At 55.5% G+C, this 25,528-nt stretch overlaps 1 protein-coding gene across 3 annotated transcripts; it reads left to right on the top strand.

Moving 5' to 3' along the window:
* Positions 1 to 13,470: 13,470 nt before the first annotated feature.
* LOC116954745 (ADP-ribosylation factor 1) lies at positions 13,471 to 25,245 on the top strand. Of its 3 annotated transcripts, none has more exons than XM_032975518.2 (5): positions 13,471 to 13,599; positions 20,348 to 20,522; positions 22,022 to 22,132; positions 22,532 to 22,656; positions 23,056 to 25,245. In XM_032975518.2, exons 2-5 carry the CDS (start codon positions 20,375 to 20,377, stop codon positions 23,215 to 23,217), a joined length of 546 nt encoding a protein of 181 aa, XP_032831409.1. In that variant the 5' UTR covers positions 13,471 to 13,599; positions 20,348 to 20,374; the 3' UTR covers positions 23,218 to 25,245. The 3 variants fall into 3 exon arrangements, with proteins under 3 accessions (XP_032831409.1, XP_032831408.1, XP_032831407.1); XM_032975517.2 differs by having other exon boundaries at positions 13,529 to 13,599; positions 20,353 to 20,522; XM_032975516.2 differs by lacking the exon at positions 13,471 to 13,599 and adding an exon at positions 13,844 to 13,963.
* The last annotated feature ends 283 nt before the right edge of the window (positions 25,246 to 25,528 follow it).

Raw genomic sequence — 25,528 nt, 5'->3', positions numbered from 1 at the left:
GAAGGGGGACTGCACAGACTGTAACAACTACCGGGGCATCTCACTCCTCAGTGTGCCGGAAAAGGTCCTGGCAAGGATTATTCAACATCGCCTTGCCAGGCACGCTGAGGAGAGGCTTACGGAGCCCCAATGCGGTTTCAGGAAAGGGCGGTCCTGCACAGATGCCATATTTTCTGTCCATCTGCTAAGCAGAGGTGTAGGGAATTCCAACAAGACCTACATCTCTGTTTTATTGACCTGGTCAAGGCCTATGATACCATCAGTAGTCCTGGGCTCTGGGTTGTTCTTCGTGCTTTTGGAGTCCCTGACCCCCTGCTCACGATCATTAAGGGCCTCCATGATGGTGAGCGGGCCCTGGTAAAACTACGTGGCCGGGAGTCAGAGCCATTCCCTGTACACCTTGGGGTGCGACAGGGATGTCCTCTGGCTCACACATTATTTAACATATATTTTGACCACGTAGTTTGTGAAGCCTTCAATAGCTGTACCGGAGGAATCTCCATTTGGTACAGATATAATGGAAGGCTGATCGATGCCCGGGTGCGGTCAAGGGATGGCTCCCTATTGCTCAACCACGTTATGTATGCCGATGATTTGGTAATAGCTTCTCATTCAAAGGAGGAGTTGGAGACGCTGCTGCTGAGACTGGAGCGTGCCACTAAGAGATGGGGCCTTACCATCAGCCCCACCAAAACTAAGCACCTGCCTGGGTATTTTGTACCATCGGACACTCCACCCCCACAACTCCCAATCGGTGATGGGGCAGTTGTGGAGAGAGTGGAGAGTTTCCCATACCTGGGCAGTGTGCTTATGACCGGCTCCAGTTTAACAGCAGAGGTCTCACTCCGAATCAGTCGAGCGGCAATATCTTTTCATCGGTTGCATAACGCTGTGTGGAAGCTACCTGGTCTGTCGCTCCGCACTAAGCTTCAGGTCTTCTCGGCCACGGTCATTCCCTCCCTTCTCTATGCTTGCGAAACGTGGACCCCCTTAATGGAACATCTTCGCTGGTTAGAAACATTTAGGCTAGCCTGCCTACGATCTGGACAAGGTCCCATCGGTGAGCTCCTCCGGTGCGGTGTGTGTGTGTGGTGCGGTGTGTGTGTGTGGTGCGGTGTGTGTGTGTGGTGCGGTGTGTGTGTGTGGTGCGGTGTGTGTGTGTTGTGCGGTGTGTGTGTGGTGCGGTGTGTGTATGTGTGGTGCGGTGTGTGTGTGTGGTGCGGTGTGTGTGTGTGGTGCGGTGTGTGTGTGTGGTGCGGTGTGTGTGTGTGTGGTGCGGTGTGTGTGTGTGGTGCGGTGTGTGTATGTGTGGTTCGGTGTGTGTGTGTGGTGCGGTGTGTGTGTGTGGTGCGGTGTGTGTGGAGCGGTGTGTGTGTGTGGTGCGGTGTGTGTGGTGCGGTGTGTGTGGTGCGGTGTGTGTGGTGCGGTGTGTGTGGTGCGGTGTGTGTGTGTGCGGTGCGGTGTATGTGTGTGGTGCGGTGTATGTGTGTGGTGCGGTGTGTATGTGTGGTGTGTATGTGTGGTGCGGTGTGTGTGTGTGGTGCGGTAGTGCTGCGCTACGAACTTGCCGACCCGGGTTCGATTCCCGCTCACGGCCAATAAAACCAGTGACGATTATTTGAGCTGGTCCTGGGCCTCCCCTAGGTCGACTCAGCCTCGAATGAGTACCTGGCGCGATGTGTAAACATCGCCACTGGGGAGACAAAGGGGGCCGGGCGTGTTGCTGGCCATTCACCCCCTCGTGTACCGTTCCGGCCTTCATAGGTGTTCGCTAACAGCACTTGCCCCTACAGTCTGTTAAGGATACAAAGGGGGGGATCTTCGTCTCTGCCTTTGTGATCCCGTGACGCCGGCACACCATGGCCTCTACCCTTGCGAATGACGCCACGGGGATCTTTAACGTGCGACCTGTTGTAGTGGGGAGTGCCACGGTGAACGTGCACGGCCGTGCCGGGCCTGCCCGGGAGATCCGCTTCCTCGGGTGGCACGATGTTGTCTGCCATCGCCTGGTGTCCACGAGGTCCGTGGGTTCCATCTCGACCACCGAACGCCTGTACAGATGGAGTGCGCGTGTATCTCCGCGTGGATTTTTTCCTCCGGATCCTCCGGTTTTTCCCTCGACGCGCGTAGCCTTAACAGACTGTTGGGGCGAGTGCAATGAATGGCCGCATGATAAGCCACTTCGTTGCGCTATGATTTGTGGCCAGGTAAATTCTGAAAAGAAGGGATCTGTAGCTCAGTGGGACTCACCTGATAAAGCCAAAAGTATAAAGAAAGAGTGAAATTTGTTTTAATCACGATTGCTGAGCGCCACAGGTCCCAATGAACTCTAAAAACGCCCAGCGGCCAGCAACAGGCAGCGCCGTTCGCGTTGTAATACTGCGGGCCCACACTTAGGTGTCTATGTACTGTCAGTGTCTATGTACTACGGGTGATTGTGTACTGTGGGTGTGGGTGTCTTTGCACTGTGGGTGTCTGTGTACTGTGTGTGTCTGTGTACTGTGGGTGTCTGTGTACTATGTGTGTCTGTGTACCGTGGGTGTCTTTGTACTGTGGGTGTCTTTGTATTGTGGGTGTCTGTGTACTGTGGGTGTCTGTGTACTGTGGGTGTCTTTGTACTGTGGGTGTCTGTGTACCGTGGGTGTCTGTGTACTGTGGGTGTCTGTGTACTGTGGGTGTCTGTGTGCTATGGGTGTCTTTGTACTGTGGGTGTCTGTGTACCATGGGTGTCTGTGTACTGTGGGTGTCTGTGTACTGTGGGTGTCTTTGTACTGTGGGTGTCTGTATACTAAGGGTGTCTCTGTATGTCACTGGGTCTCTGTGTAGGTGCATGATCGTGACTGTGTATAAAACGAGTTGTTTGGTAATGAAGTATTGAACAAATACAATGTAGTTAATAGGTGTTTAGATCTCTATGCGAGTCTATGGGTCGCTATGCGAGTCTGTGGGTCTCTATGCGTGTCTATGGGTCGCTATGTGAGTGTTTAGATCTCTATGCGAGTCTATGGGTCGCTATGCGAATCTATAGGTATCCAAGCGAGATTATTGGTCTCTAAGCGCGATTATGGGTCTCTGTAAACCTGTGGGTCTCTGCAAGTTTATGGGACTCTATGTGAGTCTATGGGTTTATATGCAAGTGTATGGCTCTTTATGCGAGTCTATGGCTCTTTATGCGAGTCTGTGGGTCTCTATGCGAGTCTGTGGGTCTCTATGCGTGTCTATGGGTCTCTGTGTGAGTGATTGGTGGCCAGGCTGATACCATCAACTCACTCGGCTCGAGAACCCGGGTTTAATCCCGGGCGGATGTTTTGTCTGTGAGAGGTGGGGGGGGGAGGTGATAGGGGAGGGGCCAGGTATGTGGGGGGGCGAGGGGGTGGCTGATTTATGGGATGAGCACTTGCTTCTGCTTTGCCCGGGGCTCGGAATAGCGACTCTGGCTGCAGCTATGCGCGCTATGCTGCTCAGCCCGGTCCTGTCTCCGTGTCTCCTCCCGTCACTGTCTCGTTTCTCTCCTCTTTCTCTCTATTTCTCCCGCGTCTACTCCTGTGCTTCTGTGCCAAAATCGGTAACCTGGATGTTGTGTCTCGTCCAAGAAGTTCAGAGACCTCGACACGTGGCCAGGGATGCGGCCACGCGGTCATAGACGGGGCCACGTGGTCATAGACAGCGCCACGTGGTCATAGACGGCGCCACGTGGTCATAGACGCGGCCACGTGGCCAGAAACGGCGCCACGTGGCCATAGACGCGGCCAGAGACGGCGGCCACGTGGCAATAGGCGCAGCCACGTGGGTCCCTGTATCGTGAAAGAAGAGAGATAACCCAATTGTGGAAGCGGCGGGCCCACGTGTCCGCGAGATGTGAAAATGAAAGCTGAATCTCTCCCGCAGAATGTTCACCCTCCCTGTAATTAGGGGGGGGGGGCTATGTGTGCTGGGGTCATCAATGGCAGGAGAGGGAGGGGGTGCTGAGGGGGGGGCATGGGACGGAGGGGGAGGGGCAGGGTTCGGCCAGACCGATTTACGTGATTATTTAGGTGACTGATTACAGGAATTAGGAGTCACACGTCGCTTTGTCAGCGTAGCTGGCACGATCATTATCCTCCCGGCTTCTCATTAACTCATTAAGGGGCGTGTGGCTGGGAGTCAACTGGGATCACGTGGTCGGTATGGCCCATCCTATAGACGAATCTTACAAAATCCGATCCTACAGGCACACGAGACAAAGACTATCCCGGGTAATGTACACGGGCTGTTAGCGGTCAAGTGCTGTTCGCGAGCGTCTATGAAGGCCGGCACGGCGATTCACTGATCATACACGGACACGTGCGATGTGATGTAGTATGGGACAGGAAGAGAAAAGAAAACAGTCAACACAGACAGCCAAGAGTTGCAGGCAGACAGACAAAGGGGACGGACAGAGATAAACGGAGGCGCAGACAGGGAGACTTGACAGATATATAGCATCCGGGCAAGAAGACAGACATACGTACAATCAGACAGGCTACCACGTAGGGATAGAGAGACGGGTGTACACGTCTCTCTATTATTTACAAGAGCGTCCTGGGTTGTCACCAACATGACGAAGGTAAAACAATACAGACGATCACAGAGAGACAGGCAAGTCACAGAGACAAACAAGACAATGTACATAGCCGTCAAAACACGCGCGGGTAGACAATGAGACGTATCATTTAATTCGGCACAGACACGTGGATTGTGATGGCACCGCCCTCCGCCATTCACTCCAATTTATCCCCCCACCCCACACTCCCCCCCCTGCCACTTTACTCCTCTGAGCGGCGGACCTTCATTCTCGTGGAATCTCGCTGTGGGTTTGGAGTCCCCTTCGAACCCCCCCACCACCACCACCCCTGTAATGAGATTAGTGGCGAGCGCGCGGATTCTTCGCGTCCGATGATTCGCCTCCCACCACGCCTGCCCGCCCAGCGCAAAATTCGTCTCCAACTCCTTGACAGCTCCGTGGCCGAGGCTGGCACCCCCGCCCCCCGCCCCCCACCCCCCACCCCCCGTAATTACCACGCCCTGCGGATTACGAGACCGAAAAAAGGTGACACTGGCCCAAGCCCCCCCCCCCCAGGCTAAGATCATAATTATTCAACAGAAATGGGCGGACGGACTTTACGCCTCCTTCCACCCGCATCTTGTCCCTCTGCTGATAGTCTCACTATATTAGGGGCGCCGCGGTGGCTAGGAGATGGTAACTACCTCGTCCTGGTGTGCAGGAGGTCGTGGGGTCGATCTCGATCCCGACCCTGGCGCCTGCTGTATATATTTTGGAGTTTGCGTATCTCTCCTCCCGTGGTCGCGTAGGATTTCTCTCTGGAGAAATCCGGTTTTTACCCCCTCCCTCCCCATTTAGAAGCGTTTAGAGTATTTGGCTGCTGTAAATGTCCACGGGATAAGCCACTTCGTTGGGCTATCATTTGTGGCCAGGTCGCTTCTGAAAGAGCGTTATAGAGCTCAGTGGGGCCTTATCTGGTAACTTTGGGATCACACACGCACGCACGCACAAGACAAAGATCCTCCGTATAACAGACTGTAGGGGCAAGTGCTGTTAGCGAGCACCTATAAAGGCCGGCACGGCACACGAGGGGGTGGGTGGCCAACACTACGCCCGGCCGCCTTTGTCTCTCGAGTGGCGATGTTTACACACCGCACCAGGTACTCATTTGAGGCTGAGTCGACCTAGGGGAGGCCCAGGATCGGTTCAGATAATCGTCACCGGTGTTGGCCGTGAGCGGGAATCGAACCCGGGTAGCGAGGTTCGTAGCGCAAAGCGCCACCCGCTACACTACCGCTCCCCACACACACAGACACACACACAGAGACACACACACAGACACACACATTGCGCACACACAGACACACTGACACACACACACTCACACAGCAGCAACATCTCCGCCTGCTGCTAGAAACTGGTAGGACCCTCCTGCCGAAAGATTGTTGTTGTTACATTTGTTGTTGTAACTTTCTGACCTGTCCCCTTACTGGGCATCTGTGAAAAAGAGCTTTATAGCTCATCGGATTTTTCTAGGATGAAAACAATTTCTGATTCTAGTGCGAGGAATTTAAATGGGGGGGGGGGGGGGTAGAATATAAACGGTTCTTTAATATTAAGAAAGCAAAGTTTTGCTGACTGGTTGGTTGAACGTCACGTCCGGAGACAGATAGGGATGGACTGAAGGTCACGTCCAAATGACGTTCGGGCTTGCTGGCATAACAAAAAAAAAGTCTTTACACGTCCCATCAGCCTTCTTTGGAAGGGCACCTCATCAGCAGCATTGCTTCGACGCGGGCAAAACTCTGGAGCGGTTTCGACATTCGGTGTCTCATCATAAGAGTCACGCTCGCTCGCTTGAACCACCGCTGGCGACCCGCCACACGTTCAACGAACGCGAAATGTCGAAAACCGCTCCAGAGTGTAGCTTGTGTCGGACCAATGCTGCTGAAACAATGCACTCCCATGAGGCCGTGAGGTCGCCGATGGGACGTGTAAAATATATATTTGTGTTGTTTGTATGCGGTGGGATGGATGTGTGACGGAGGTAGATTCATAGCTCCATAATTAGAGGGGTTTTTTGGGTGAGATCGCGTAAATGTGTAAATGTTGTGTCGTTAAAACCCGTCATCACCCGACACAGCCAACTAGTAAGGGTTGTAACGTGAACAGAACGTGGCCAATTCGTCACTAGTACAGCACTGGTGTATAGTGTAGTGTATTGTGTATAGTAGTGTAGTGTATAGTGTAGTGTATAGTAGTGTATACTAGTACAGCACTAGTGTATAGTGTAGTGTATAGTGTAGTGTATAGTAGTGTAAACTATTACAGCACTAGTGTATCGTAGTGTATAGTGTGGTGTATAGTGTGGTGTATAATGTAGTGTATAGTGTAGTGTATTGTGTATAGTAGTGTATAGTGTAGTGTATAGTAGTGTACAGTAGTGTATAGTGTAGTGTATAGTGTAGTGTATAGTGTAGTGTATAGTGTAGTGTATAGTGTAGTGTACTAGTACAGCACTAGTGTATAGTGTAGTGTATAGTGTAGTGTATAGTGTAGTGTATAGTGTAGTATACTAGTACAGCACACCGGTGTGTTGGAGAGCCAAGCCACAACATTTCCAATCTGAGCACGACGCTTCGCCAGTAATTACAACCAGCTTCATCAGGCGTCAGCCAGATCTGGCTGTAAATGTTGTGGCTTGGCTCTCCAACACACAACCGGTGTAGTGCTATACTAGTATACTACACTATACACTACACTATACACTACACTATACACTGCACTATACACTACGATACACTAGTGCTGTACTAGTGACGAGCTGGCCACGTTCTGTTTACGTGACAACCCTTACTAGTTGGCTGTGTCGGGTGGTGGCGGGTTTTAACGACACACATTTATATAGTTACGCTATCTAACCCAAAATAACTTCTATAATGGATATTGGTCGCGAAAGCCTACATGGTAAACAGATTCATAGCTGTCAACCCATGCGGTTTACCCCGTATTCTTTACAGTGAAATTTAGTTTTTAGGTCCATACGGCGGTACAGGCGTTTCAATACAGGCAACAAAATAATAATTGTGTCTATTTGTTTGTGTTTCTCCCTTGTGATGGACTTTGCAGGATGAACGTTGAGATGTATAAGGCGTTGACATGTATGTGGATTGGCTGCTTAATTGTATGTGCGTTTAACTTCTTTAGCACCGTACGTTATTGTGTTGCTGGTATTCTCCACACGGACGCTCGTTCTTACCATGCCTGCTCGTCAGACCGCGGTGGTGGTGGTGGCTACGCTGCTGCTGCTGCACATGGCTGATGCTGCTGCACCTGGCTGATGCTGCTGCACCTGGCTGATGCTGCACGTGGCTACGCTGCACGTGGCTACGCTGCACGTGGCTGCTGCTGCTGCACGTGTCTGCTGATGCTGCGCATGGCTGCTCATGCTGCACGTGGTTGCTCCTGCTGCACGTGGCTGCTGCTGCTGCACGTGGCTGCTGCTGCACGCGGCTGCTGCTGCACGTGTCTGCTGCTGCACGTGTCTGCTGCTGCACGTGGCTGATGCTGCTGCACGTGGCTGCTGCTGCACGTTGCTGCTCCTGCTGCACGTGGCTGCTACACGTGGCTGCTGCTGCACGTGGCTGCACATGGCTGCTGCTGCACGTGGCTGCTGCTGCTGCACGTGGCTGCTGCTGATGCACGTGGCTGCTCAAGCTGCAGGGAGGGTTGGTGGATCGGACACGGATGATGCTGTGAAACTCCCATACCTTCCCGTGGACATCAAAGTGGTGCCGTACCCTGGCTCGCCCATGCGAAGGCGGTAAAGCAAAGTGTGGACTAATCTCCATCTGTTCCACGCTCCATTTGCGTGGGTGTCTAAGAGGATTTCCGTACCTCCGATTAGCACGGGTTGCTACGTACGGTGCGAAAGAAATTCAGCGTATGTACAGGAGCCATACCCTCTCCTCCTGCCTTTGGCCAGGAAAAGACGGTACAGCAAAGTGTTAACTAATCTGCATCTGTTCCACACTCCCACTTTTATTATTATTATTAAGAAGCAGTGCCGGATGAAGCTAGTATGAAAACACGTACATTTTTAACTTGCAAGTAATTGAAAGTTAAAGCAATTGCATTTTTTATTGCATTTTTTCATTTACTATACAGCCAGATAATACGACAAATCGCTAACATGAAACACCCGGTCGTTCATAAAAGTTAAAGGCGGTATAGTACTGTAGTAATAGAGCTAGTGCAGAATCACTGAGCCGGAATTGATAGCTCGCAAGCATTTAGCGCGGGGCCCTTGAAAGTTCAGGGCCCGTAGCAACTACACGTGTAGTAGTAGCTAGTAGTAGCTACTACTACACGTGTAGTAGCTGCTACTACACGTGTAGTTGTAGCTACTACTACACGTGTAGTTGTAGCTACTACTACACGTGTAGTAGTAGCTACTACATGTGTAGTTGTAGCTACATGTGTAGTAGTCGCTACTACATATGTAGTTGCAGCTACTACTTTAGTTCCATTTATTTAGTTCCATTTATTTGGTATAGCCCTGTGAGCCATTCGGCTCTTGAATCGGGTGAAACCGTAACAAACAAAAAACATGAACAAGAAAACATGTTAAAGTGACTTTGTGACCGTGCAAACAGAAAACCCAGGAAAAAAACATCAAAATATTCCTGAAATAGCACGGTACACCAACGCTGTGTACATATGTAGTAGTAGCTACACTTTTGCTACTAGGAGAATCCGGCACTGTTAAGAAGGGTCATTGCCCGAAACGTCGCATATTCTACATATATAGACGATGTTCCTCTGCAGGCCACGGCGCTGGACACCAATGTGTTAATGTTGCCTTCCCATTGTGCTCAGGTCTACTCGGCTCTGACGCCCTCTCGTGGAGACGCCAGGCCACGTGTCCCTTCGAATTCAGGGCGGGGGGGGAAACTCCTCCACGTAATTCATCACTGACACAGCGTGTGGCCTTCATAAAGCGGGAAAAAAAGGTGTAAACAGAAGTAGGCGACGTTTCGGGCAATGACCCTGCCTGCCGCATTTTGAGATCGGTCCAGAGTTCCGCGTGTCTTGACGCAATGACGGTGGTGGAATGAGGCGCTCCCACAAAGGCCCTGGCGTGACTGAACCGGAGGAATCCGATGGAGCCATGCAGCTCACGAAGCTTCTTCGCATTATTGATGTCCAGACCTCCCAATCGCGCCTTATTGGTAAATGACGTCACAGACTCGCGAGCACGTGCAGAGTGACGTTCTTGTTGTTATCGGATGACGTCATCTAAGAAGCCTGATTGATGACGTCATGGAAACTGCGCAGGATTGGTTAGTGACGTCATTGTACAGGAGCGACTGCAGGATCCCCCTGCGGACCTTATCGTGCCGTCACCCCGCAGGAACGAGCCGATGGCATTCATTTTACCGTTCGCGGAACGGTGACACGTGACGACATCACAAAGTGGGCTCCCTCTCTCTTTGATGACGTCACCACAGCGCAATAGCCTCGACGACGCGCTTGCGCGGCGACGTCACGCGTCGCTTGCGCGGCGACGTCACGCGTCGCTTGCGCGGCGACGTCACGCGTCGCTTGCGCGGCGACGTCACGCGTCGCTTGCGCGGCGACGTCACGCGTCGCTTGCGCGGCGACGTCACGCGTCGCTTGCGCGGCGACGTCACGCGTCGCTTGCGCGGCGACGTCACGCGTCGCTTGCGCGGCGACGTCACGCGTCGCTTGCGCGGCGACGTCACGCGTCGCTTGCGCGGCGACGTCACGCGTCGCTTGCGCGGCGACGTCACGCGTCGCTTGCGCGGCGACGTCACGCGTCGCTTGCGCGGCGACGTCACGCGTCGCTTGCGCGGCGACGTCACGCGTCGCTTGCGCGGCGACGTCACGCGTCGCTTGCGCGGCGACGTCACGCGTCGCTTGCGCGGCGACGTCACGCGTCGCTTGCGCGGCGACGTCACGCGTCGCTTGCGCGGCGACGTCACGCGTCGCTTGCGCGGCGACGTCACGCGTCGCTTGCGCGGCGACGTCACGCGTCGCTTGCGCGGCGACGTCACGCGTCGCTTGCGCGGCGACGTCACGCGTCGCTTGCGCGGCGACGTCACGCGTCGCTTGCGCGGCGACGTCACGCGTCGCTTGCGCGGCGACGTCACGCGTCGCTTGCGCGGCGACGTCACGCGTCGCTTGCGCGGCGACGTCACGCGTCGCTTGCGCGGCGACGTCACGCGTCGCTTGCGCGGCGACGTCACGCGTCGCTTGCGCGGCGACGTCACGCGTCGCTTGCGCGGCGACGTCACGCGTCGCTTGCGCGGCGACGTCACGCGTCGCTTGCGCGGCGACGTCACGCGTCGCTTGCGCGGCGACGTCACGCGTCGCTTGCGCGGCGACGTCACGCGTCGCTTGCGCGGCGACGTCACGCGTCGCTTGCGCGGCGACGTCACGCGTCGCTTGCGCGGCGACGTCACGCGTCGCTTGCGCGGCGACGTCACGCGTCGCTTGCGCGGCGACGTCACGCGTCGCTTGCGCGGCGACGTCACGCGTCGCTTGCGCGGCGACGTCACGCGTCGCTTGCGCGGCGACGTCACGCGTCGCTTGCGCGGCGACGTCACGCGTCGCTTGCGCGGCGACGTCACGCGTCGCTTGCGCGGCGACGTCACGCGTCGCTTGCGCGGCGACGTCACGCGTCGCTTGCGCGGCGACGTCACGCGTCGCTTGCGCGGCGACGTCACGCGTCGCTTGCGCGGCGACGTCACGCGTCGCTTGCGCGGCGACGTCACGCGTCGCTTGCGCGGCGACGTCACGCGTCGCTTGCGCGGCGACGTCACGCGTCGCTTGCGCGGCGACGTCACGCGTCGCTTGCGCGGCGACGTCACGCGTCGCTTGCGCGGCGACGTCACGCGTCGCTTGCGCGGCGACGTCACGCGTCGCTTGCGCGGCGACGTCACGCGTCGCTTGCGCGGCGACGTCACGCGTCGCTTGCGCGGCGACGTCACGCGTCGCTTGCGCGGCGACGTCACGCGTCGCTTGCGCGGCGACGTCACGCGTCGCTTGCGCGGCGACGTCACGCGTCGCTTGCGCGGCGACGTCACGCGTCGCTTGCGCGGCGACGTCACGCGTCGCTTGCGCGGCGACGTCACGCGTCGCTTGCGCGGCGACGTCACGCGTCGCTTGCGCGGCGACGTCACGCGTCGCTTGCGCGGCGACGTCACGCGTCGCTTGCGCGGCGACGTCACGCGTCGCTTGCGCGGCGACGTCACGCGTCGCTTGCGCGGCGACGTCACGCGTCGCTTGCGCGGCGACGTCACGCGTCGCTTGCGCGGCGACGTCACGCGTCGCTTGCGCGGCGACGTCACGCGTCGCTTGCGCGGCGACGTCACGCGTCGCTTGCGCGGCGACGTCACGCGTCGCTTGCGCGGCGACGTCACGCGTCGCTTGCGCGGCGACGTCACGCGTCGCTTGCGCGGCGACGTCACGCGTCGCTTGCGCGGCGACGTCACGCGTCGCTTGCGCGGCGACGTCACGCGTCGCTTGCGCGGCGACGTCACGCGTCGCTTGCGCGGCGACGTCACGCGTCGCTTGCGCGGCGACGTCACGCGTCGCTTGCGCGGCGACGTCACGCGTCGCTTGCGCGGCGACGTCACGCGTCGCTTGCGCGGCGACGTCACGCGTCGCTTGCGCGGCGACGTCACGCGTCGCTTGCGCGGCGACGTCACGCGTCGCTTGCGCGGCGACGTCACGCGTCGCTTGCGCGGCGACGTCACGCGTCGCTTGCGCGGCGACGTCACGCGTCGCTTGCGCGGCGACGTCACGCGTCGCTTGCGCGGCGACGTCACGCGTCGCTTGCGCGGCGACGTCACGCGTCGCTTGCGCGGCGACGTCACGCGTCGCTTGCGCGGCGACGTCACGCGTCGCTTGCGCGGCGACGTCACGCGTCGCTTGCGCGGCGACGTCACGCGTCGCTTGCGCGGCGACGTCACGCGTCGCTTGCGCGGCGACGTCACGCGTCGCTTGCGCGGCGACGTCACGCGTCGCTTGCGCGGCGACGTCACGCGTCGCTTGCGCGGCGACGTCACGCGTCGCTTGCGCGGCGACGTCACGCGTCGCTTGCGCGGCGACGTCACGCGTCGCTTGCGCGGCGACGTCACGCGTCGCTTGCGCGGCGACGTCACGCGTCGCTTGCGCGGCGACGTCACGCGTCGCTTGCGCGGCGACGTCACGCGTCGCTTGCGCGGCGACGTCACGCGTCGCTTGCGCGGCGACGTCACGCGTCGCTTGCGCGGCGACGTCACGCGTCGCTTGCGCGGCGACGTCACGCGTCGCTTGCGCGGCGACGTCACGCGTCGCTTGCGCGGCGACGTCACGCGTCGCTTGCGCGGCGACGTCACGCGTCGCTTGCGCGGCGACGTCACGCGTCGCTTGCGCGGCGACGTCACGCGTCGCTTGCGCGGCGACGTCACGCGTCGCTTGCGCGGCGACGTCACGCGTCGCTTGCGCGGCGACGTCACGCGTCGCTTGCGCGGCGACGTCACGCGTCGCTTGCGCGGCGACGTCACGCGTCGCTTGCGCGGCGACGTCACGCGTCGCTTGCGCGGCGACGTCACGCGTCGCTTGCGCGGCGACGTCACGCGTCGCTTGCGCGGCGACGTCACGCGTCGCTTGCGCGGCGACGTCACGCGTCGCTTGCGCGGCGACGTCACGCGTCGCTTGCGCGGCGACGTCACGCGTCGCTTGCGCGGCGACGTCACGCGTCGCTTGCGCGGCGACGTCACGCGTCGCTTGCGCGGCGACGTCACGCGTCGCTTGCGCGGCGACGTCACGCGTCGCTTGCGCGGCGACGTCACGCGTCGCTTGCGCGGCGACGTCACGCGTCGCTTGCGCGGCGACGTCACGCGTCGCTTGCGCGGCGACGTCACGCGTCGCTTGCGCGGCGACGTCACGCGTCGCTCGCGCCCCCCTCCCGCAACAAACAAAGCGGGCGCGTGACGTCACGGGTGACGTGGCGCGAGGTGAGGGGGAAGCAGCCGGACGCCATTTTGAGCCTCGCCGGGAGCCGCCAGGTACCGAGTTCGTCCCCGCGCGGCTCCGCGTTCCCCCCCTCGGCCCGCCGCTCCCGTGCTCCCCTCGCCTCCCTTCGCCCGGGCACCCGCGGAGTCACCGCAGCTTCCATCCCGCCCGCCGCCCGCCGTCGTCGCCAGCGCCGAGGCGGCGGCGGCTGAAGGAGACGAAGCGGCCGCCGCCCCGCGCCGCGCGCTTTCCCCGCCGCTTTCCGCCATTTCCACCCCTCCCCTCGCGCCCCCCCCCCACCACCGCCGCGGCGGCGGCCTTGTTCGCTAGGCCGCGGGGCTCAAGCCTTGGGGCTCGCCTGGAAGCGCCGCCTGGGGAGGCGACCCACACGCGGGGGGTTCAGCTATCCGAGAGACGGTACCGCGGTCGTCGCCGTCGTGGGGGGGGGGGATATTTTGTATGTGTTTAGTTTCGTGTCTTCAGACGTGTTGTTAATACCCTTTGAGATTCCGTTCTTTCGTAATGTCATTGGGTTTATGATCGTAAATCGTTCCGCTGCGCCCGAATCTAGCCGATCGTGTGACGTCCCCAAATTGTCCTGTGACAAGAGACGTACACATCACTTGTGTTCGTACAGAGTGTCTACAGGGAGGGATAACGCCTTAGAATGTCAGTGAGCATGCGAACCCGTTAAAGACGTCGTCTGGACTGTGAAAGGGGAGCGAGTGAGTGGGGCCTGCGTGCAGGACACGTCGCCAGGAAGGACGATGGACCTGTGGGCGAGGCAAACTTGCCGTTTGGTAGCTAAATAGCAGGAGCGCAGTATCGAGAACGTCCAACACGGGCAGTGGAGAAGATGGGAGTGTTTAGCTCTTGTGTGCAAGGTGCTGGCGTGGATCTTTAACATCGCAGGAGATTTGCGGCTGCTGTTGGGGGGGGGGAGAGGGTGAGGAGGCCTTCAGTCAGCGAGTGGATTGACCATGACTGTTTTCAGAGCGGAAGGTCGACGTTTCGGTCTTGGGGAAACAATGTTCGGGGTACAGTTTGAGTTCGGTTTAAGGCAGAGAGCGACAGGGAAGTCCTAACAGTCGCCGCGCTTGTAAAGCACGTTTAGTGTTTTTTTCCAAGTGCCCGAAGTAAGAGTAAAAGTTCTGTGCGCAAGGCCGGGGTCCTGAAACGCCGCGCGAGAGGTTACATTCAATGTTAATGTCACCGCTTTATGGCGAGAAGGAAATGTTGAAAGTGAATGTGCTTCGGTGTATACGTCACTTGACAATCACCTTCAAACGTGTATTATTTGAAAATGACAGTCGGACTAATCAATTAACATTGTTCACAAGTGAACTTTTTCGTCATCGGCCATGGTCAATCCACTGCTGGATGACGGCTTCCGCAAACGGTGCGTCTTACAATGTAACGATCCACCTAGCGCTCGAACACGAGATTTCCTTGGAGAGATGTTTTACTGGTAGGAACGAAGTTGTAAACTGAGTGTACCAGCCTGCAATAGATTAATGTGTCCGTCCGTCCCCTTTCAATACTTTAACGAAGTGAAATCTTGTGCTGTTGGGTGTAAAATCAGCAATAGACAGCGCAGAGACTTGTCCTACCAGCCCACCCTGCATGGACCTGTTATTGCATCGCTTTACATGACGGAACTAGGGACAAATCCACCCATACGTGGCCGAGTTTTAAAACATATCCTCGTATGTGTGTTTTCTTATACGGCAGTAATTGACGATAATGACGGCAATTTCTGTGCCTTTGGAGAACAAACGAAGGGAATAGCCTTCAATGCCCTGCGTTCATAAAGCACCTCAAGCGATTATATTCCTGTTAATTGAGACTTGTTTTTTTAGCTTAACAAATAAATACATCTCTGCTTTAAAAATAGCGGCAATAAATTGGTTCATGGTTTTGCCAGTCCGTTGCCAATTCAGGCGGCCTCCGCACGAGATGTCTTTTGCGTGACTTTGCCCACAACTACTTAAGCACGCCGGTTTGTTGTTCAATGATGAAGTGATGGGGCGGGGACAGGTTAAGATATCCATCGCCACCGATGATGCCAGCTTTGGCCAGTATTCTAACTCGAGTTGTCGGTGCAGTTGCGCTTAGCCATTGGGCAATCGTTTATTTACCTTACGTTGCTTTAAAGTGAATGACAAAACGAGATAAACTTTAAAAAAAAAAATAGTTGTGGTTATTAAACCACCCATCGAAATAAATCTGTTTACTCTTTGGTTCTTTCAGGAAAAGCCACGTAGAAAGAAAATAAATTAAATAATAGAAAACGACGTTTCGATTGCAACACAAGCAGCCGTCATCAGGTAGAACTAAAACAAACTAAATACGACGTTGCGGTTGCTTATGTTGCAATCGAAACGTCTTTTATTACTTCATTTATATTGTTTCTACGTCACTTTACCGAAAGAACCGAAGAGTAATTCCTGGCAGTCACGAAAGCTTCAAATAAATCTGCTTGTACAGTGTTTTCTTTGAAAAAAAAAGTGTCTTGGCAAGCATCCAAAAATAAGCGGCACTCCACAACTCGTCCAATCGGAGAGACATTTTGACCGGTGCTAAAGTGGAGATTGGGATAGGGCCCCTGTAGATTGTGTCGCTGGACTGTGCTCGTTACCAAAGCAGCACTGCGGTTTGTGTGTGTGCCGAGCGTTGGCAGAGTGCCGTAAATATGCCGGTCAATCTGCGCAGTTGATTCCTAAAACCTGCGTATTCTCTTCGATTATATCGCTGCTGTGCCAGTGAACTTTTGCCACACCACCCATAGCGGCTGCAGAATGCTTCTAGCCTGGCAAGTGCCTCGTGCTAACATCACTGTCTTTGGGTGGTGTATGCCATCTGGAGGTGAATCTGTGTGTGTGTGTGTTCACGAACATCACTTTCCCTAGCAGCCTGCTTATAGGCTCTATGAGAGATATCGGTCATTGAGTGTAGATTTGTATGTGAGCAGCAATAGTACTTAGCATATTGCCGCATGAAACTCGGCTACTCGAGTTTGATTCCTGACCACGGTCAACATCATTATCAAGTGATATCCGAACCGCTCCTGAGCCTCGTTTAGATCGAATCGGCCCTTGAGTTAATACTTGGTGCAGTGTGTAAATGAAACATCAGCACTGAGGAAGACGCACGCAGCTGGGTGTGGTGCTTAGCCACATCACCCCCTAGCACTCGCGGCACTTGCCCCAGCATCCTGTATGGTTATAGAGGCGAGGGTGGGGGTCGGGGCAATCTTTGGCTGCCGGGGGCCCCGGTTAAAGAGGCTCGGTGTTGGCGCCGCGTGGCACCAAAGTGTCCGCGCGGGCCCCTTGACCACGCCACACGCTTCCCCGGCTGAGTAAACAAGGCACAGAGTAATCGCCCCCCCCCCTTAAAGTGACACTCGACAAACTCAGTCGCTGTGTCTAGAGACGCTCGGCCACTGAAAGCCTGACGATGAGACACAATGCCCCAGGTTTCCGTTGTGCGAGTTTGGGTTAGCACCATGCAGCTGGGATATCCGAATAGTTGAGTCCAGCGTGACGCGGCTGATTTTGCCTGCGACGTCACCATGCACACCCCGCCACCCGTGACCTCCCGTCCAGCGGCGCACGTGGGGACAGGCGACACTTTTTCCACCCTCCAGTTGATGAGTTGAGTGATAATCGATAATCGGCAGTCATCGATTACCGAGTAGGTGTTGCGGTTGTGCTGCCCTGGAGCTTAACGTCGGGACATTTTTGCATTTCGCTTGTCCTTTGTCCGCAGCACTTCAGATTAGCGCGGTTGGCTCCCACCGTACGATGCAGGAGAAGTTCAACATGCGCATTGTGCCGAACAGCAAGTGGCACAACCTGTGTACACATCAGAGAGCAACTGATCTAGATCTAAGTGCATTATCCATTGCTGGATGAGGGAGTGGGGGTTGGGGATGGGCATTTGCTTCACCATACTTGCCAATTATTGTTGTTAGCGAAGATGGGGGGGGGGGGGCAGGACTGGTTCGGTTGTAACTCACCGCTGACGTTAGCCTTTGTCTCTCGTCGAGTCACATGTTCGGCTTGAGGCCAGAGCACATTGGCCACTGAGATACAATTGAAGAAATCCGTTATCGGCTCTTGCGTTTGATTGTCGAAGCTCCACAGGCATGTGCAAGGGATGCTGGCAGTGTGAATGTCTGTTGACAGGAGGAGATATTCCGTTTGTAAAAGGGTTCTTGTGTTATTCCCCGAGCGTAATACGCACCTTGGCAGTACCAGCGTGTGCCCTGCGCCAGGGTCTCGTCAGTTTCTCGGCGTGTGCCGACGGGGTCACGTGACGTCACACACGAAGTGACATCGCGATGTCGTCATCTGTACGTGTGATCACTGATCTACCGCATGTCTACAGCTCTCTCATCTCTTATCGCTTTTTTTATCTCACTATAATCAAGTCAGAAATCAGTTGTTACTGAATCCACTGTTGGATGAAGGCGTTCGAGAGCTCTCGCCATCTCAGTCCTGCGACGTAACATATGTATGTTGAACTTCTTTCGCACCCTACGTAGCCAACCGTGTGCTAATCCAAATTGCTTGTCTATCTATCGCCTTTATCTCTGGCATAGCAACATTTGGTATCTCTGGGATGCGTTTTGTCTCTTTCAACTCAACGATCGGTATTTATCACCCGACTCTTAGTCGGTCACCCTTTCTTTCCCGTCAATCGCCAGCCGTGTACAGCTCTCTCGTCTCTATCTACGCTTCGCCTCTCCTCTGTCTTCACCGACCCCGCACTGCCCTATTACGGGGTGAAGTTCGCTATAATGACCCCCGCCACACGCACGGCGAGGGGGGCCGAGAGGCCGCTCGTCCAGCAGCGAATTGAAAAGAAACCGACCTCGTTAGAGGTCGACACGCGCGCCGTGGCAGTTTTGACAGTGACGTAGTTGAGCGCGCGCGTTAAAAGGGCGCTCCTTTGACGGCGGTAATTTTTTGTTGCCGTCATGGCCGAGTGGGGGGGGGGGTTTGGGGCGAGGTTCAGGATTGCAAAATAGTTTGCGGCGTGGGTGTCCTGTTTCCCCTAGCACTTTTGCTGCCTCTGGCAGCCTCTCGAGTGAGCGCAAGAGTCGTGAGACTACGGGAATGGGACGCGCACTGTCACTACAGCGTGCACTGTGTGTAATAGCTACGTCGGGTGTTTTTTTAGCATAGGCCCAATGGCCCGAAAGATCAAGCGGCCAGAAACAAAACAGCTTTGAACTGCTTACGAGTGTAACAGCTTTGTTGAATTGAAGCGAGGTTCTTGTAAAAGTAACGTGGAAGGGAAGCAATGAAATAATGAAAACATAAAACATAATTGTTTCCCTTCTACGTGACTTTACCGAAAGAACCAAGAATATGAATCCCTGCAGTCACGAAAGCTTTGAATCGAAATTTAGTTATTGTAAAAGTTTGGAGAATAGAGACCGATGGGAGGGGAATACCGAAGCGAAGCAGTGCGAGGGGAAAAAGCAGAGAGGTTATTGTTGCGACCTGCTGTGTGGTCGGTGGGTGGGTGAGTGGATGGATGAGTGTTGTTGGGACCTTTAGTGTGGTGGTTGAACGCACATTCTTCATTCGGGTTTTTTTTAGTTTCATGCAGGTGCACTGCCGCTAATGCAGCAGCAGCAGCATCACCGAATAATATTTTTGAAGAAAGATAATTTCAACAACTGCAGTCAATATTCTTTGGGTCATTCGTTAAAGCCACGTAGATAGAAAAATAAAATCACGACGTTTCGATAGCAACACAAAAAATATAGCGGGAGCGCTACTGAGGCAGGGGAAAAAAAAATTCTACCTCAGTAGCTCTCCCGCTATATTTGATCACCTGATGACGATTGCTTGTGTTGCGATCGAAACGTCGGGATATTTGTATTATTTTTTCTGCCTACGTGGCTTTACCTGAAAGGCCCAAAGCATATGAATTCCTGCAGTCACAGAAAGCTTTAAGTCAACTGCAGTCAATCTTCGCTTATTAAGAGGTTGCCCATTCTCATTTGCTGCCACCACTTCCCCCCCAGTCTGGAACTCTCGCGGCAACCTGTGCTGTTGACTCCCTGCCCGTAATCAAAGCTATGCTCAGACCATTCCTTGTTTTCCTCTGCCTGCGACTGCTGGATGTCTTAAGCGCGATGAAATACATACGCCCGATTATTCTGTACAGCGCCACGCGTTGTGAGGGTCGTTAACGTTTTGGACTGTACTTCACCACGCTGGTCAGTGCAGGTTGTTGAACAGGGCATTCCGGGGCGGGGGGGGGGGAACTGCTTCGGATATCACTTGACGCTGATATTAGCCGCGGCCGGGTTCCGGAACTTTGGTCGCCGGGTTTAAAGCTGTGCCGTCGTGGCTGTGCCTGTTATCTAGCAGCGTGGAGACGCGGCTTGGCAGATTGCACCAAATCTTTTGAAACATTTTAGATCCTCTGAAAGGTTCTTTATAAAGATAATTCTCGTTTTGACTAAAAACTCCCTTCGCGTGGGTGTCGTTCGAGGAGGCGCTATTCACCTTGGCTCGTCCAGGAGTAGGTGGTATGGCGGAATGTGGACTTGTGTCACACGGCTCCCCATCTGTATGGGATAGTGTGTTATAAAGAGAATCATCATTTGTCGTTCGAGGAGGTGCTTTACACCCCAGCTCGCCAGGAGAAGGTGGTACGGCAAAATGAGGACCCGTGTCACCGGTCCCCATGTGTATGGGATGGATGTTGTAAAGCGTTCTTCATGGAAACTTGATTAGAATCTCTTTGAACCGTTGGTTTTGTTCTGCCAAACTTCCACAGGGCAGGTGCCACCACGAAACCGCAGCCATGGGGAACATGTTTGCGAACCTCTTCAAGGGCCTCTTCGGCAAGAAGGAGATGCGAATCCTGATGGTGGGACTCGACGCCGCTGGCAAGACCACCATCCTCTACAAGCTCAAGCTGGGAGAGATCGTCACCACCATCCCCACAATAGGCACGACCTCCCCCTAAACTCCTTCACTGACACCTACTTTGTGTAGATTATGGTACAGGCAAGTGGACCCCCTGCTATCATCCGTGGGCATAATGGGATCGTCCCACCCTCTCCACCATCGCCAACATTGTGTGGATAGTAGAACGAACCTACCATCACCCCCCCACCCCATCTGCCTTGTGCGCATTATGGAAGTCCACCTCAGTCTACCTTGTACAGACGGTGGAATAATCTGTCACCCTCCACCAACCCTGTATATAATTGTGGTATGGTCTGTCCCCCCTCCACCTCGTCTGTACACGTGGTGGAATGGTCCGCCACCCTCGACCATGCTCTGTGGTGGTCAGCAGAGGGCAGTGCAGCACCATTGTTGTGCCGTAAATCTATGCTCCTACATCTATGCCCCATACTTGTATCAACCCGCTATCACCGATGTGGCGAAGTTTGGTCAAATTAGCCTCACGGGCCCATACGCTGTGGGCAAGCCCACATCCGGCAGTGGATTGACAGAGTTGTCAGTCATTGTGTAGTTGTGTCTACATATGTACGTGTGGATACATGTACAGGTAGTCCCCGACTTACGATGTAGATGCGTTACGACGACCTCATCGTAAGTCGAAAATATCGTTAAGTCGAAAATTGCCTAGCCTGGTGATAATTTAGCAAAACAGAGCAATTTACAGTACCGTACTGTATAAACTATATACTGTATGTATTTATTAATTACAATACTGTTTTGCACAGTAAAATTTAAAGTAAAAAAAAACAAGGTAAATTCTTAGCCTACCTATATGAACTGCAATTTCATAAAAAACGTTTTTTCAGGAAACAATCCTATCTGCTATAAAAACTTCTAACATACATTTAACGTATCGTATCGTGGTAACCCTAGAATGAAATCGCTAAAGCTATGTAGCAAACATGCATTGAACGCATCGTAACGTATAATATTCTACTCTACTCACCAAGATTCTGTCCGTCATCTGCATACTTGAACGATGTTAGGTTGTTGATGGCTACATTAACCTAGTTGTCGGAAGAGGAGGATGGCGATGACAAAGTTACAGTATCGTACCTCGTACGCTGCTGCGTTTGCCTGCCGTGCAAACTATTTTTTTTTTACAATTTTGCCATCGCTATTGCCATCGTAAGATCGAAATATCGTAAGTCGGACCATCGTAAGTCGGGGACTACCTGTATGTGTGTATCAGTTAACCCGCAATACTTGGGTCTTGTATCATGACCTCCTGGCAGCAGAGAGGCTTAGAAACTTCTTATGAAAGGCTCAAAGTGTACCTAGCCTGGCACGAGTTCTGTGGTGACAATCAGAGGCCTGGGCAGGCCCTCAATCCACCGCTGGATTGACGGACGAAAGGACTTTACACGCTACATATTTGCTTCTGCCTTCATAGCTACTGTGCCTGTGTGGCCGTGAGGTCCATTGCTGGCTGGCATCCGTCTCACCACTTCCGCGCGTGTCTGCGTGCTTGTGCGTCCAGGTTTCAACGTAGAAACAGTGGAGTACAAGAACATCAGCTTCACGGTGTGGGACGTGGGCGGCCAGGACAAGATCAGGCCTCTGTGGCGTCATTATTTCCAAAACACACAGGGTACGCCGTTTTATTTTTTCCCTGCTTTGCGAAACTTTATTGCGTCCGCTTCGAACTCCCCACCCCCCCCCCCCCCCCGTCATATCGACGTGTAATTTCCACCGCCTGCTCAGGAGCGACACGCGGGTAAGAGCGCTGGCCCGATAACTTCAGCAGGGGCGCTCGATGCGCGGCCTGACTCCGTCCACGCGAGGGGGCGCCAGCGCGCCAGGTCGACATCGAGAGGCCCGCCTGGCCGCCAATTGCAGGCGTCGTCGCAGGAACGCGGCGGCGGTTGGTGGCCTTTCATCCAGCAGTGGATCGAGTGTTGCCAACGACGGCAACGGGTGGCGATCGTGGTCCGAAGTGTCGGCTGAGTTGTCTTTCCGCGTGCTCGCGCCCTCGCCGCCTCGCGAGCAGGGCTCATCTTCGTGGTGGACAGCAACGACCGGGAGCGAGTGAACGAGGCGCGCGAGGAGCTGATGCGGATGCTGGCAGAGGACGAGCTCAGGGACGCCGTGCTGCTCGTCTTCGCCAACAAGCAGGTGGGCGCTAGCGGCTGGGGTGCAGCCGGGGACAGGTTGGGGGGGGGGGGGGGGGGTGGGCCGCGGGGTGTAGGGGAGGTGGGTAAGATGAGCGCTATTAGTTTGTGGCCTCTACAGCCCTGTATTTAGATGGATGATGTTTTTACACGAATATACGAGCATGCAAGCGAAGTGGCGGTTAGGGACTGCGCGACGACGGGCCTACGCAGCGCGCGGTAGACCCGAGTCCTCGGCACGAGTGGTTGGCCCAGTCGATGAGCCGACGGGGATGCTCACCGCACCTCCGATTAGCACGGTTGGCCGGATGCGTACGGTGCGAAAGAAGTTCTGCATGCGTACATGCTGACGGCGACGGTTGCTCGACGCGTATCGTTCCCCCCCCCCCCGCCTCATGCGCAGGACCTGCCCAACGCGATGAACGCGGCCGAGATCACGGATAAGCTGGGCCTGCACTCGCTGCGCCACCGGAACTGGTACATCCAGGCGACCTGCGCCACCAGTGGGGACGGCCTCTACGAGGGCCTCGACTGGCTCTCCAACCAGCTCAAGAACCAAAAATGATCCCACCACTACTACACCGTGCCGCCCTGTACCCACTCCCCCCCCCCTCCCCGCCCCCTTTTACCAATCCAGCCCAACACATCCCCCCTCCCCCACCCAAAAAATAAATAAAGCCTACTTGATGTTCGCAAATTTAATCCATCCAGTCCTGGTTTTCGCCGGTGCGGCCGAGACCCCGCCGTTTTCCTCCGGTAAGAGAGCGTCTTTGGCCGCCGCTGTTCTGGCCGCACCGGGCATGGCCTGGTTAACCAACACCCCCCCCCCCCCCCCCGTTTAGCCAATCAACAGGAAGCTTAATCCTTCCACTTGTCCCCCCCCCCCTCTCCCACCGCGCCTTTGTATTTTTATCTGCGCACCCTCGCCACACCGCCTGTCCGCCGATTTTCCCGCCAGCCCCAACTCCCGCCACCTCCCAAACAATGCGGCACACTCGGTAGGCAGCCCCTGCTGCCCAGTTAGGGGGGGGGGAGAGAGCACACCGTAGACAAGGGTACCTCCAGGAAGACCCTGCGGAGTGAGCCCTCTGGCTTCTAATGTGAAACTCACTTGCTCTTCTAGCAAATGAAGTCCGCTAGGAGTTTTGATTTGGCCGACCGACAGACAACCACGCGGTGGTAACCTCTCCCGCCCGGCCGCCCACCACAATCGTCCCCTTCCTCCCCCCCCCCCCACCCAGCGATCCTCCTCCAGCGATCCGGCGCCGTCTCTCGGACTCGTTGGCGGCTTGATGTGATGCGGACGTTCGTTAGTGATTGGTCGTTTGTCCAGTGCGCCGCGTCGGACCGTCGGGGTTCGGCCGTTCTGTTTTTTTTTTTGCGGTTGTGTGCGCGTGTGAAGTGCAGCTTTCTCTCCGTGTGTCTCTCCCCTTTCGCCCGCGTCTGCTCGTCGCCGTTGAACGCGAGAAGGAGGCGGCTGCGGCGATAAATAACGACGGCGATCTCCCGTCGTTTACGAGCGTGGCGTCGAGTCTGGCGACCCGGCGCCGTTGGGCAAAACATTAAAAACGCAAGTGCGACTTGGAACAAAAAGTGAAACGGTTGGTACCCTGGCCGCAAGGGGAAAGGGTGGGAAGATAGGAAGGGGGCTGGGGTGGGGGGTACATTTCAGTACGCGAAGATCAAGAGCCAATCCATCCGGTGGCTTAAGCCCCGTCTCCCAGCCAAACCCCATCGGCTAACCCAACAATCCCTGGTCCTGAGCCCTGTTGTACCTGCGGGAGCCCCGTTTCCACTGCTTGTCCCCAGCGTTCACTCGTGGTGTTTGTTCTCACAGCTTTGACGGTGCAGTTCCCGCCACGCAATGACTGCTCACTCGGGCCTCCTCGAGCTCTCCTGTCATGACCCCCCATCCCCTACTAACTATCCGGCTACCCCCCCCCCCCCCCATTTCAATTATGATGACCCAGCCCACAATCATTGCTCCACCCCCCCCCCCCCATTTCAATTATGATGACCCAGCCCACAATCATTGCTCCACCCCCCCTCGCACGAGTCGCCCCATGAGCCACTTTCTACATTTCATGCCGAGCAGCTGCCACGCCGTGTTGGTGGCCGAGCCGGTGGCAGCCCCCCCCGGGGGGGGGGGGGGTGTGCACGTCGTCATAGCAACAGCAGCAGCGTGCGTGGTTTGGTTACTGGTGGGGCAAGTTCGGTCACTTGAGCAGTGTTTGATCTTCAATATTATTTTCTTTTTGTTTAGATGAACTTTTTTTAGCTTTGTTATTTTCGGGTATTTCTACCCCTGGAGTTTTTTTTGGTGTGAGGATGCACTGCTGTACTGAAGCACTCTGAATGGAGGTGGGCGACCCTTCCCCCTCCCCATGCCCCCCCCCACAACCCACCTCCTCCCCCCTGCCGCCCCCCACTTCTCCGAGCCTTCATGGTGTCGGACAATGAAAGGAGAAAGCAAACCGCATCCAGACGCACCCATCGGTTTAAGCATGTACATGGATATTGTCTTCAGTACATTGTGTGACGAAGTGATCATTCCTTGTATGAAAGTACTAGAATAAAGAGGAGATAACGTTGAGTCCCTTCTGTGTTCGTCGCTCCACTGCAGGCGGTGTCCACCATGGGCAGGAAGCTTCGCCTGCACACCCCCTCGTGTTTCATACACGCGCTTGGTATTCTCGTTCTGCACAAGTTTCCCGTCTCTAGTGAGTTTGACCTCTTGTCAAAACAACGCCGTCGAGCACAACACTAAGCTCCAACATTAATTTTTTTTGTGTCATCCGCGGAGTTGGCCGTCTCGTGCGCTACCGACGATGGGCAAGGGCAGCACGCACTTGCGTTTCGAATTTTGCAAATGTGAA

Source organism: Petromyzon marinus, chromosome 56, assembly GCF_048934315.1.
Source record: "Petromyzon marinus isolate PM22_M1 ecotype Great Lakes invasive population chromosome 56, UKy_Petmar_22M1.pri1.0, whole genome shotgun sequence".
Taxonomy (NCBI): Eukaryota; Metazoa; Chordata; class Hyperoartia; order Petromyzontiformes; family Petromyzontidae; genus Petromyzon; species Petromyzon marinus.
Note: the sequence above shows the minus strand (reverse complement) of the source record. Positions and strands in the feature narration are given on the sequence as shown.